Below are 13,638 nucleotides of genomic sequence, written 5' to 3'. Positions count from 1 at the left end.
TCAGGAGCTGTTTTCTCTTGAAAACAGCTCCGTATTTTGAGAAGTTTTTGACTCTGCGTGTGAATATACCCTAAGAAGGCCAATTTCCCCAGAATGAGGGCTGCAATTCAGGATATAGACTGGGAAGAACAAATGTCAAATAATGGTACAAATGATAAATGGGAGATTTTCAAATCTACTTTGGGTAATTATAGTGAACAATTTATTCCTATAGGTAACAAGTATAAACGACTAAAATTAAACCCCACATGACTTACACCTTCTGTAAAAAGGGCAATACATGACAAAAAAAGGGCATTTGAAAAATACAAATCTGAGGGTACAGCTGTAGCCTTTGTAAAATATAAAGAGCTTAATAAAATCTGTAAAATGGTAATAAAATTAGCAAAAATACAAAATGAAAGGCAGGTGGCCAAGGATAGTAAAACAAATCCCAAAAAGTTCTTCAAGTATATAAATGCAAAAAAGCCAAGGTCTGAACATGTAGGACTCCTAGATAGTGGTAATGGGGAGTTGGTCACAGGGGATCAAGAGAAGGCAGAGTTACTAAATGGGTTCTTTAGCTGTGTATATACAACAAAAGAAAGAGCAGCTGATGTAGCCGGTGCCAGTGCTGTTAATATATCAGTTGATATACTGAATTGGATGAATGTGGATATGGTCCAAGCTAAATTAAATAAAATAAATGTACACAAGGCCCCGGGACCAGATGGGTTACACCCTAGAGTTCTTAAGGAGCTTAGTTCAGTTATTTCAGTCCCCCTCTTCATAATATTCAGAGATTCTGTTCAGGACGAGATGTCTATTCACAATCCCGGCACTTCGTTAACGTTTCTGTGGTACTTACAGCAGAGCAAGCGTAATCTCGCGAGATCACGCTGTAAATGATCGGTTACAGGGAGATTACGCTTTGCTCTGCGGTTAGTACCACAGAAACGTTAACGAAGTGTCGGGATTGTGAATAGACATCCCGTCCTGGCTGGAAGGAATGTCTAGTCACTGTCTAAACACTTCAGTAACGTTAATGTGTCAGTATAAGGCCGGATTCACACGAGCATGTGCGTTTTGCGAGCGCAAACGGTCCACAAAAGGTCCGTGTGTCATCAGCATATGATGCGTGGCTGTGTGATTTTTGCGCAGCCGGCATCATTATAACACTCCGTTTTTATGTTTGTAAAAAGAAAAGCACGTGGTGCTTTTTTGCATTCATTCAATTTTACTACTGTTGCACGAATCGCACCCGGAAGTGCTTCTGTGTGCCAAGCGCGATTTCCATGCACCCATTTACTTCAATGGGTGCGTGCTGCGCAAAGCACGGCCAAATATAGGACATGTCGTGCGTTTCGCGCAGCGGACATACGCTGCGTGAAATTCACTGACAGTCGGAACGGCCCCATTCATTAACATAGGTCTGTGCGACGCGCGTGAAAAGCACGCACGTAGCACGGACGTATTATACGTTCGTCTGAATAAGCCCTAAGACAGCACATAGTTAATAACGCAGTGTCACTATGCGCTGACTAAATGAATGGAGAGGAGTGCATGATGCTGATTGGTCAGCGTCATACACTCCTCTGTACAACGCCCACTTGGTCTAAAGTAAAAACACGCCCACTTAGGCATTAAGAAATGAATTGGCATAAATCTAAAATCGCTCCTAACGTGGTTAAAATAGATTTTTTTTCTAAATATGTAGGAGATAGGGCACTTCTAATGTGGTGACAGAGTCTCTTTAACATCCATCGTGGGGAAAATGTTTGAGTGGCTATATACAGGATTATGTGTCAAAAAATAGTATAAGTGAAAGCCAGCATGGTTTTACTAAGGACAGAAGTTGTCAAACTAACCTGATCTGTTTTTATGAAGAGGTGATTAGAAGCCTAGACAGAGGGGCCGCTGTGGATATGGTATTTTTGGACTTTGCAAAGGCATTTGACACTGTCCCTCATAGACATCTAAGGCCTCATGCACACTTACGTCACCGTTTTCACGGCCGCTTTTGACTGGTCTGTGAACCCATTTTAGCGGTCGTGTGGTTTCCATGTGCACTCCGTGTTTCCGTTTCCGTGCGCCGAGCATGGTACTGTCCAGGGTGACAGTACCATGCTCGGCGCGTGGAAAATACAATTTTAATGTAATAAAATATTTTTTTTTTAAATAAGTTCATACTTACATTCCTCCTGTCCGGCCTCCAGTGATGACGTTCAATCCATGTCGCCGCTGCAGCCAATCACAGGCTGCCGCGGCCTCTGCAGCCAATCACAGGCTGCCGCGTCACAAAAGAAGGTCGGACTGGAGGAAGAAGAGGGACTTGTCACCAAGACAATGACGGGGTACGTATGAAATGCTTTTTATTTTATTTTTAATCAGCAGCCTCTTTTCTCTATCAGTTATTGATAGACAAGTGGCTGCCGATTAGTGTAATATTTTTCTAATGTTTTTCTGCCCGCCCAGCGGTTGCTAGGCAACGGCTCCGTCGCACACGGATGCCTTCCGTGTGCCTTCAGTTTTTTTGATGGCCCCATTGACTTGCATGGGCCTCACGTTCACGGAATCCCGGACCAAAGTAGGACATGCTCTACTTTGGATCGGAAAGGAGCAACGGACCGTCAAAAAAACTGAAGTGTGCATGGCCCCATTGAAATGAATGGGTTCAGGGTGCTATCAGTGACAAAAACGGATAGCACCCTGAAGGAAAATCTGAAGTGTGCATGAGGCCTTATGGGTAAATTCAGGACTATAGGTTTAGAAAGTATAGTTTGTAATTGGATTGAGAATTGGCTCCAGGACAGTATCCAGAGAGTTGTGGTCAATGATTCCTACTCTGAATGGTCCCCGGTAATAAGTGGTGTACCCCAGGGTTCAGTGCTGGGACCCCTATTATTCAACTTATTTATTAATGATATAGAGGATGGGATTAATAGCACTATTTCTATTTTTGCAGATGACACCAAGCAATGTAATATAGTTTAGTCTATGGTAGATGTTCATGAATTGCAAGCGGATTTAAACAAACTAAGGGCTTATTCAGTCGAACGGATAATCGCACGGACCTATGTTAGTCAATGGGGCCGTTCAGACTGTCAGTGATTTTCACGCAGCGTATGTCCGCTGCGTAAAACTCACGACGTCCTATATTTGCCAATTTTTTGCGCATCACGCACCCATTGAAGTCAATGGGTGCGTGAAAAACCACGCACGGCACACGGACGCACTTCCGTGTGCCGTGCGTGATGCGCGCTACAGTAGTCAAAACTATGAATGAAAACAGAAAAGCACCACATTCTTTTCTGTTTACAAACATAAAAACAGTGTACATATAGTCCACCCCTGTATATAGTGCTCCACTAGATAGTCCACCCCTGTATATAGTGCTCCACAGATAGCCCACCCCTGTATACAGGGGTGGGCTATCTTTGGAGCACTATATACAGGGGTGGACTATATGTACAGGGGGGCTATATACAGGGGTGGGCTTTCTGTGGAGCACTATAGGGGGAGCGATTTGTGGGATACTATCTACAGGGGTGGGCTATATCTACAGGGGTGGGCTATATCTACAGGGGTGGGCTATATACTATATACCCCCCCTGTAGCTATAGCCCACCCCTGTATATGGTGCTCCATAGATAGGCCACCCCCGTAGATAGACACCCCGTCCCCGTGCAGGCAAAGTCCCCCCCGTAGATAATGGCACACACATTTATTATTGCAGGTCTCCTGGTGGTTGAACGCAGCGTCTATGAAAGGCGCTGATTGGCTGGGCATGATGACTTTCCCTGTCAGTCAGTCAGCGCCTTTCATCGACGGAAGCTTCACTGGTACAAAAGGTATCAGTTGCTTCACTCGTGGAAAGGCTCTAGGGTTGATTTTGAGTAAAATCCTAATAGTGTTGCGTTACTATTGAATGATTGACACGTTGAAGTCCTATTCTTTTATTTCCCTTCATTGATAATCCCATAAGAATTTTTAGTTTTCCCTTCTTTAGGTATGCCCACCCATTCATTTACTATCCTTTTGTAATCTATGGCACGCTGTTTGCCCTTTTTTTCGTTTTGCTAATAATTCCTGCTTTCCGGTTCTTTTGAACTAATATGAGTCTATTATCCCACCTTCTGTGCATTATTATATTCTTTTAATGAAATTTTACTATAATAATTTTTTATATATGTATAACCTTTATAGTTCACATGTTCTTATACACAGAACGTTTAATATTATTTTAATAATGTAGTATTCTGTTTTATCATGTTCTTTGTCTAGTCCTACACGTGCTGACACTGCTCTTTTCTGCTCTAATTTATCTGCTGCTGCTCCATCTCACTAACATTTAATTCGATCACCCGTTGCACTCTTCTATTCCAAAAGCATGTCCAATACGTTCAGCTGGATCCCTAGCTGATCTCTTCTGGGTTAGCATCCAAATGGATGTCTTGTATGCATCTAAATGGACGCTGTCGCTCTTAGCATCCGAATGGATGTCACTTTGGCATCCAAATGGATGTTTTGCATTAATTCATGCATCCAAATGGATGTTTGGGTCCCTTAACATCTAAATGGATGTTTCTGTATTTAGCATCCTTTTGGATGACTTGTACGCCGCGTTAGTGTTTAAGTGAGTTTTATCACATTAATATGTCATTTTTTGCTAATATCTTATGCTTTTTTCTTTAGCATTGTAAGGTACTGTTGTTCTTTTTCTTATATGTATAACTACTCATTGTTTTTGCTTACATTTTATATTCTAAGTTCAAACCTTGACCTATGACGTCATTGGAGCACTCTGACCCCGGTCACATTGGCGTTTTTTTTTTCTAATGATACGTTTCTATTTAAGCAGTGAAGTTTGTATGTTTTCCCATGGCCTGATGAAGATGCCAGTGCGGCATTGAAACGCGTAGCCTTATTATATAAATAAACCTTTATATTATTTTCTCTCGTACGTGACTTATCATTACTTATGTATTGATGCGTTAAACTGAAGTGCAGCAGCGCCCTTGGAGACTCCTTTTTTTCTTGCATACCCAGCACATCTTATGCGGTTTTCCTTGGAACACCGGTTTTGAGTCCTGGCAGCAGCAGCATATACATTTCTTATTGCCTGTTATCATCCTATACCAGGTTAGTAGTATCTGTATCATTACACTACATCCTACCTGGGTAACCTGCACTATGTGGCGCCGTGTTTTCTGTTTCTCTATATCCCCCTGGGATCTAAATATAGTACTTTCTGCCATGACTGCTTTGGCATTTGAGCCATTAGAATCCATTTCTATTAAAATGCTCTCTTTTAAGATTACCTTTTTGCTGGCCATTACATCCGCACGTAGGATCAGTGAGTTGCAGGCACTTTCTGCCGTCTCTCCTTACACCATGGTCCTTGAGGATAGAGTTGTGAAAACCCTGCCACATTTTTTACCGAAAGTAGTGTCTAAGTTCCATAAGAATCAGAAGATTGTTCTTCCCTCTTTCTGTAATAATCCTAAGAACCCCAGGGTAATTAAATTTCATTGTTTAGACGTGAAGCGAAGCCTTATACATGATGTAGAAGTAAATAGTGTCTGGGTATCCTCTGAAAACCTAATACTACAATTCCAAGGTCCCAATAGAGGAGGAACTGCCAATAAATACACCATTGGCAGATGGATTAAACAGGCTATCTTCCTAGCTAAATACAATCAGGGTCTGGCATTGCCCGAGGTTTTTTGGTGGCACTTACCGCTATATATATATATATATATATATATATACATACATACATATATATACACTAATGTTCAAAAGTTTAGGGTCACTTAGAAATTTCTTTATTTTTTAAAGAAAAGCACAGTTTTTTTCAATGAAGATAACATTAAATTAATCAGAAATACACTCTATACATTGTTAATGTGCTAAATGACTATTCTAGCTGCAAACGTCTGGTTTTTAATGCAATATCTACATAGGTGTATAGAGGCCCATTTCCAGCAACCATCACTCCAGTGTTCTAATGGTACATTGTGTTTGCTAACTGTGTTAGAAGGCTAATGGATGATTAGACAACACTTGAAAACCCTTGTGCAATTATGTTAGCACCGCTGGAAACAGTTTTGCTGTTTAGAGGAGCTATAAAACTGACCTTCCTTTGAGCTAGTTGAGAATCTGGAGCATTACATTTGTGGGTTCGCTTAAACTCTCCGACAGTCTATTCTTGTTCTTAGAAATGAAGGCTATTCCATGCGAGAAATTGCCAAGAAACTGAAGATTTCTTACAACGGTGTGTACTACTCCCTTCAGAGGGCAGCACAAACAGGCTCTAACCAGAGTAGAAAGAAGTGGGAGGCCCCGCTGCACAACTGAGCAACAAGACAAGTACATTAGAGTCTCTAGTTTGAGAAATAGACTCCTCACAGGTCCTCAACTGGCAGCTTCATTAAAGAGTACCCGCAAAACTCCAGTGTCAACGTTTACAGTGAAGAGGCGACTCCGGGATGCTGGCCTTCAGGGCAGAGTGGCAAAGAGAGAGCCATATCTGAGACTGGCTAATAAAAGGAAAATATTAATATGGGCAAAAGCACACAGACATTGGACAGAGGAAGATTGGAAAAAAGTGTTATGGACAGATGAATCGAAGATTGAGGTGTTTGGATCACACAGAAAAACATTTGTGAGACGCAGAACTGAAAAGATGCTGGAAGAGTGCCTGACGCCATCTGTCAAGCATGGTGGAGGTAATGTGATGGTCTGGGGTTGCTTTGGTGCTGGTAAAGTGGGAGATTTGTACAAGGTAAAAGGGATTTTGAAAAAGGAGGGCTATCACTCCATTTTGCAACGCCATGCCATACCCTGTGGACAGCGCTTGATTGCAGCCAATTTCATCCTACAACTGGACAATGACCCAAAGCACACCTCCAAATTATGCAAGAACTATTTAGGGAAGAAGCAGGCAGCTAGTATTCTATCTGTAATGGAGTGGCCAGTGCAGCCACTAGATCTCAACCCCATAGAGCTGTTGTGGGAGCAGCTTGACCGTATGGTACGCAAGAAGTGCCCATCAAGCCAATCCAACTTGTGGGAGGGGCTTCTGGAAGCATGGGGTGAAATTTCTCCCGATTACCTCAGCAAATTAACAGCTAGAATGCCAAAGGTCTGCAATGCTGGAATTGCTGCAAATGGAGCATTCTTTGACGAAAGCAAAGTTTGAATGAGAAAATTATTATTTGAAATAAAAATCATTATTTCTAACCTTGTCAATGTCTTGACTATATTTTCTAGTCATTTTGCAACTCATTTGATAAATATAAGTGTGAGTTTTCATGGAAAACACAAAATTGTCTGGGTGACCCCAAACTTTTGAACGGTAGTATGTATGTATGTATGTGTGTATATATATATGTATATATATATGTATATATATATATATATATATATATATATATATATATATATAATATCCCATGGCGTGACTTCAGGAGTCCGTGTTTATTACAACCATTGTTGCAAAAATGCATGCCAGCATATGTAATGACAAAAAAAAGACAGTCTCTGTTCACATTAGGAGCCTCCATTGCAGATCCAGTCCAAAATGTCAGAAAAAATTGTGCAGCATGCTGCGCTATTTTGCCAGTAAGACTATAGACACCATGATAGAAAACCAGATGGAATCGCTTAGTCGCTGTTGGTGTTCGTCATTCGACGGATCCGGCACTTTCGTTTTGTTTTGTAGCCAAGCCACGCCCCCCAAAAATGAACGTTTTAAAAAAACCAACAAAAAAACCCCAAAAAAAACGTTACTGTTATCTACATTGCAGCGCCGATCCCATGCAATAGGAGATATGGATTTGAGAATCTGGTGACAGAGCCTCTTTAACGGGTTAAAGCGAAGTTCATGATCATAGTTGTCTGACTTCTGGTAGTCCCTGCAGTCAGTTGTTGTTTTGTGGGATGGCGCTGCAGGAAAAATGAAGAATAACACAGTACTCCTTGACACTTGAGGTTCACTTAAAGTGTAACTAAACGTTCAACAAACTGTTCACATTAGGAGCCTCCGTTGCAGATCCAGTCCAAAATGTCAGAAAAAATTGTGCAGCATGCTGCGCTATTTTGCCAGTAAGACGACCGACACCATGATAGAAAACCAGATGGAATCGCTTAGTCGCTGTTGGTGTTCGTTATGCGACGGATCCGGCACTTTCGTTTTTGTTTTTTTTTTATCTTGTAAACCATATAGTTATTAGGACATTCTTTTTTGTAGTGTTGTATTTGTTCTTTAGATTTTTTTATGTGAATGTCCACCTATTAACTTCGTCGTTTTTAGTCCCAAAATTCAGTTTTGATTATATTCTTAATAAATTCTTGAAAGCAATAGTTTTATTTATTTTGAAATGTGAAAGTAAAGATGCTGCATGAAATAAGTATAACCTGGCAGGACATGAGGTGCGTTTATCGATCTTACTATTGGAAAAGCATGCACAATTTTACCCATTGACCTGAGAGTCATTGGCTTATTTTGCCCTTTTGCTCTAGGTGAGTGACCTGAAGGGCAGATTTGCTTGTTGAACAACGGTTATCTTTGATGTCGGCCGTTGCTGGGGAGGTCCGCTGTCTATTTACAGCTGTGCTCCCCTGGGTGATGGCGCAGCACAGCACTTGTGCCTGTGTTCTCACTCTGCTGTACATAATGGGTCAGATTTATTAATACTGTCTAGGTTTTAGACCGTGTAAACTAGGGCTGGGCGATTAATTGAATTAATTTGATTAATTCGCCCTCAAGGACTCTCACGATTCTGTTTTTTTAACAGAATCATTGAATCAATTCTTTAGTGGTGTCGTGCTGCAGGAGAAAGCTCCGCCCTGCCGTCTCGTCACTTCTATCCCTGCTTCTCCATGAAACTGCTGTTCTGTACTGAACAAAATGATACAGTACCGTACAGCAGTTCCGCGGGGAAGCAGGGACTCCTCATATATAGCGATACCACCCCGCTGTAGAGAACACTTCCCTTGCGATCTACAAGGGGGGTGGGGGTGAGACCTACATGTGGGGTTGCGATCTACAAGGGAGGAGGTGTGCTACGTTCTACATGGGGGCGGGGGTGCTATCTGCAAGGTTGTGTGGCACAATCTACATGGGCACTGTGGCACTACATGTGGGCACTGTCACTGTGGGATCTGTCACTATATGTGGGCGCTGTGGCACTGACTATATGGGCACTGTGGGCACTATCTAAAGGGACATTGTGGCACTATCTGCATGGGCACAGCTGTTTTCAGGGGATTAAACAAAAACCCTGACAAATGAAATCCATCCTTTTTTTTGTTTTGTTTTTTAAACGGACGGTAAAAACGGACAGACTGACTGGAAATAGATGAGGATTTGGAGACACTGATGCAAAATGTACGTGAAAAAGCCGTCATTTGAGTTTTTAATGCCCCCTTTTTTTTTTTACCGGTCGTGTGACTAGCCTAAATATCTATGATGCCAGGAGTCCCGTCCACATGTACCGTGATCGGACTGGGAAATTATGCGGGCACACGGCCAATCACGGTCGTGTGAATCCGACCTTAATGTCATTTATTAAAACCCCATGGTGGGGCCGATACTGCACAGGGTCCTGCTCACACTTCAGACACTATAATGTAATCTCGCCCCAGAGAGTTTTATGGCGTTTTTTTTGCGCACTTTGTCACACTCCTTTCTGATAGACTACGCAGACGCAAAAAGTGTCAAAAACCAAAAAGAAATATGGCACACAGCATGTACACCAGGATTCTGGCTCCTTTTTAATCTAAAATCTGCAAATCTGCACCAGTGGAAGGGGGTGAAAATCTTAAACTTTGAGAGCTTGATAAAGTATATTACAAAATTTGTTTTAACTTTGGTGTAACAATGAACAAACTTTATTTTGCATAGACCACAAAAACCTTTGAGCATATAGCGGTGTTTTATGTATTTTACTGTAGGGCCCATGTGGTTTTTGTTTTTATTAACAACATATATTGGGTCTATTAAAACAAACAAACAAACAAACAGAAAAACCTCTTCAAGGTAGCAGCAATTTAAAACCATCTGGGCAACAGTCTTTGTCAAATTAATTTATAATCTATTGCTACTTGCTGTTTTCTTCAGAAATTGTGTTCTTGCCTAGTAGTCTCTGATGCAAGGATAGTCTTGCTTGAAACATCATTATATGTGCTAGAACAAAGAGTGCTTGAGTCTTTGTGAAGGATCCTGGCACTGACCCTAGAAATCCAGGATAGTCTGACTTTTATTTGTGTAAATCATGTTTTAGTTATATTGTGAATTAGAATTGTTTGTCATCTCCCAAGCTTTACTGAAGAAAACATTGGTGCTTGTACACCTAGCTCTTGCAGACACATGTTCGGCTCTGTTCACATCTGCGTTGGGGTCCCGTTCTGACGTTCCGTCAGAACGGGACCCTGAGCAGATACAAACTGAGTCCGTTTGTCTCTTTTGTGCACCAAACATGTCGTTTTGCAAGAAGCAATAGCGTAGACGGGTCCGGTGCACAACAGTCACAAACGGAATCCGTGGGCACCGGATCCGTCACTATTGATTCTCTGGTTTCCGTCGTGTCAGTTTGTGTCTACTCAGGGTCCCGTTCTGACGGAAACCTCTGACGGAACGTCAGAACGGGACCCCCAACGCAGATGTGAACGAAGCCTTAGATCAACAGAAGAATTACAGATTGTTTTAATACTCAATTATTGTATCAATCGTCTGTTTGCTTTGGCCACTTGTATATCTCTCTTGCTGACCGAAATACCATAAAGTCAAATTGTTTAGTGTGTAATTGTGAAATTTTGTTTTTGTTTTTTTTCTAGGGCACCATGGCTAAAATGGAGGGTAAGACCTCACTCCTGGACAACATGATAGGTGTGGGAGATATGGTGCTTTTAGAACCACTCGAGGAAGAATCCTTCATGAATAACCTCAAAAAACGTTTTGATCACAGTGAAATCTATGTAAGTACATATACATGTTTTATCATCCTAATGTGGGACTGGTCTAAAAGGAAACCTATGCGAGCACAGGGAGAACATACAAACTCCGTGCAGTTGCTGCTTGGATTTAAACCCAGGAGTCTAGCATTCTTGCCTTACAGCACTGACCACTGAACCAACTGATGTTTGAATTGCATACACGACAATAAAGCTATTGGTGAACAAATAGCATGGTATCGTAGTATAGGCATTTTTTTCAATAAGTGTATATGAATGTATAGAACAGATAAACCTCAGTGAGAAATGGTAGTGGGTTTCGGTGCACACATACAACAATAATTCAAATGCACCCAACATGCACACCTAGTGGTGCCTCCTACTCTCAACCCCACAAGCAATCCGAGCACCCATACATCAAAGCCTGAGGCTGGGTTCACACAACCTATTTTCAGACGTAAACGAGGCGTATTATGCCTCGTTTTACGTCTGAAAATTGGGCTACAATACGTCGGCAAACATCTGCCCATTCATTTGAATGGGTTTGCAAACGTACTGTGCAGACGACCTGTCATTTACACGTAAAATGACTGCCTCGGCAAAGAAGTGCAGGACACTTTGCAACGTAATTTGAGCCGTTCTTCATTGAAGTCAATGAAGAGCAGCTCAAGATTACAGGCGTCAAAGACGCCTCGCAAAATGCGAGGAGGAGCTTTTAGGTCTGAAACGACGCAGCTGTTTTCTGCTGAAAACAGTGTGTCTTTTCAAACGTAAAAGCCACTTATCGTGTGCACATACCCTAAATGCTCCCGTTTATGGAAATTTTCTCTAGCCAATATCTATTTATGTAAAGTATTTTAAGCCATAATTACTAGCTTTTTTGGCTCAAAAAAAGTACAATGCAAAAAAAAAGCACCCACACATTTTTGCAGAGTACTTATCTCATAATTGTTACAATCCTGGCTCCTATAATACCCAGAGAGAGAACCAACCAGAAGACACAACTTCACCTATAGCCACCCCCCTTTGCCACAAACTGGGTACGGGTCAGGTTTTTTGCTGTTACCAGGACGGCAGTGCCTCAGCTAACCCTGTGTTTGATTCTCTGGGTGACGTCAGTGGAAGGGATCTGCAGCATGCTCATATTATTGTGCTTCATTTTTCAGTTTGTGGGTTTTTACGTAACATCTAAACATACCATAATAGAGTGCTCACTTACCGCTGCATGTTTTTTATAGAACCCTGTTTGGGAAACACTGAGATAATTAGAAATCTGTAACAAAACAGTTGTCTTCCAACCGCTACATTGTCGCTACTGCTGCTATTCGATAATTGACAAACCGCAAATACAACATCAAATGTGAAAGTCTCATATACCTTTTGTGTAGGACACGTGAAATTATCGATTTCCACAGTGTATTTACAGGTAACGCAAGGGATTTGCTTTGATATTTGGCAACTAGCATTGTAGTATATTTCTTATCTGGTGCCAGATGGTCACCAACTTGTGGATGGTGAAATATTAATTGGACTCTGTTTTCGGTGACCATTAACTGCTCATCTTGGTAGTGTCTACTGTTTGTGGTCAAGAGGTTCATATATTACAGTTTCATAGCTCACTTACACAGGGGACTTGGTCTTACCAGCTGAGTAATAGCAGTGACCTGCTTTCCTCTTGGTATGGTGGAGGCTGGGTCGTCTGCTGGGCTTCAGTACATATTTGTGGCCAGATATTATGAACTTCCATTGTTTTAAATGGTGTGGTTTATTGGCTCCGGCACCGCATCCCCTTTAATGTTTACCTAGGCACAGTGCCGTACGTTTGTCTGTGACTGTGCCTGGTACTGCAACTCAGTCTAATTTAAGGGAATTCTTCTGCAGTACCAGTTACAGCCGCAACCAAATGTGCCTGGGGAAGCTAAGTTCGCTGGAGCAATGTGGCCCCTTTATTCTGCTGATCGGTTGGGGTGTGAGGAGTCAGACCCCCACTTAACAGATAATGATGGCCTATCCTAAGGCCATCAATATTACAGTCCCGGAAAACCCCTTTAAATGCTACCGCAATGCAAACTTATTTGGTAACCGTCACATGCTGTATTATCTATAATGGTGTAGTAGGAATAAAGTGTAAAGACATTTTTGGTCTCTAACAGAAGAAAATGTCTGCAATGCAGTTCTATAGCTTCTTTATATATACAATAAGATATTTTACAGAAATACATAGACCAATTATGACAGATCAGTTGAATGATAATATATAAAGATAAATCTCCTATGGATTTATAACTGCTAAATAAAAGCATAGAAAATATTTTGAACCTCAAAATTATAACTGCTGCACTTCTGGCGTCAGGGAGAAATTATTTTTACCATGGGAAAATTTCCTCCCATTTTCTAATTCTAGAGGATGAACTTGATGGGCATATGCCTTTGTTCCCCTCAGTTTTGTAATTGTATGAAATGTTTTACTGATTCGGTTTTCCCTCTACACACTGATCATTCCTTGGATCCTTTTAATTCTGCAATTCTCCAAATCACCCTAATTCAATTTCTATATGTTGTACTACCTGTATTTTACATTACGGAACGCTGCCAACCAAGACATCTGTTTGTAACCGCTCAGCTTGCATCTGTGTGGCTTCTAAATTTAAAATCTCATACGCCATAATTGTTGTAATATGTTTTAGTACTTTGTGGTAT

The 13,638-nt window shown here is 41.4% G+C and overlaps 1 protein-coding gene across 2 annotated transcripts in view; it reads left to right on the top strand.

The window, feature by feature from the left end:
- MYO1B (myosin IB) overlaps positions 1–13,638 on the top strand; it is a 376,700-nt gene that overhangs the window by 21,358 nt on the left and 341,704 nt on the right. For both annotated transcript variants that reach the window (XM_075829974.1, XM_075829973.1), the window contains exon 2: positions 10,822–10,962. In XM_075829974.1, coding sequence (XP_075686089.1) covers positions 10,828–10,962 — 135 coding nt within the window. In that variant the 5' untranslated portion in view covers positions 10,822–10,827. The remainder of the gene's footprint in view (positions 1–10,821; positions 10,963–13,638) is intronic.

This window comes from Rhinoderma darwinii, chromosome 6 (genome assembly GCF_050947455.1).
Source record: "Rhinoderma darwinii isolate aRhiDar2 chromosome 6, aRhiDar2.hap1, whole genome shotgun sequence".
Taxonomy (NCBI): Eukaryota; Metazoa; Chordata; class Amphibia; order Anura; family Rhinodermatidae; genus Rhinoderma; species Rhinoderma darwinii.
The sequence above is the reverse complement of the archived record's forward strand: the minus strand, read 5'-3'. Positions and strand labels throughout refer to the sequence as shown.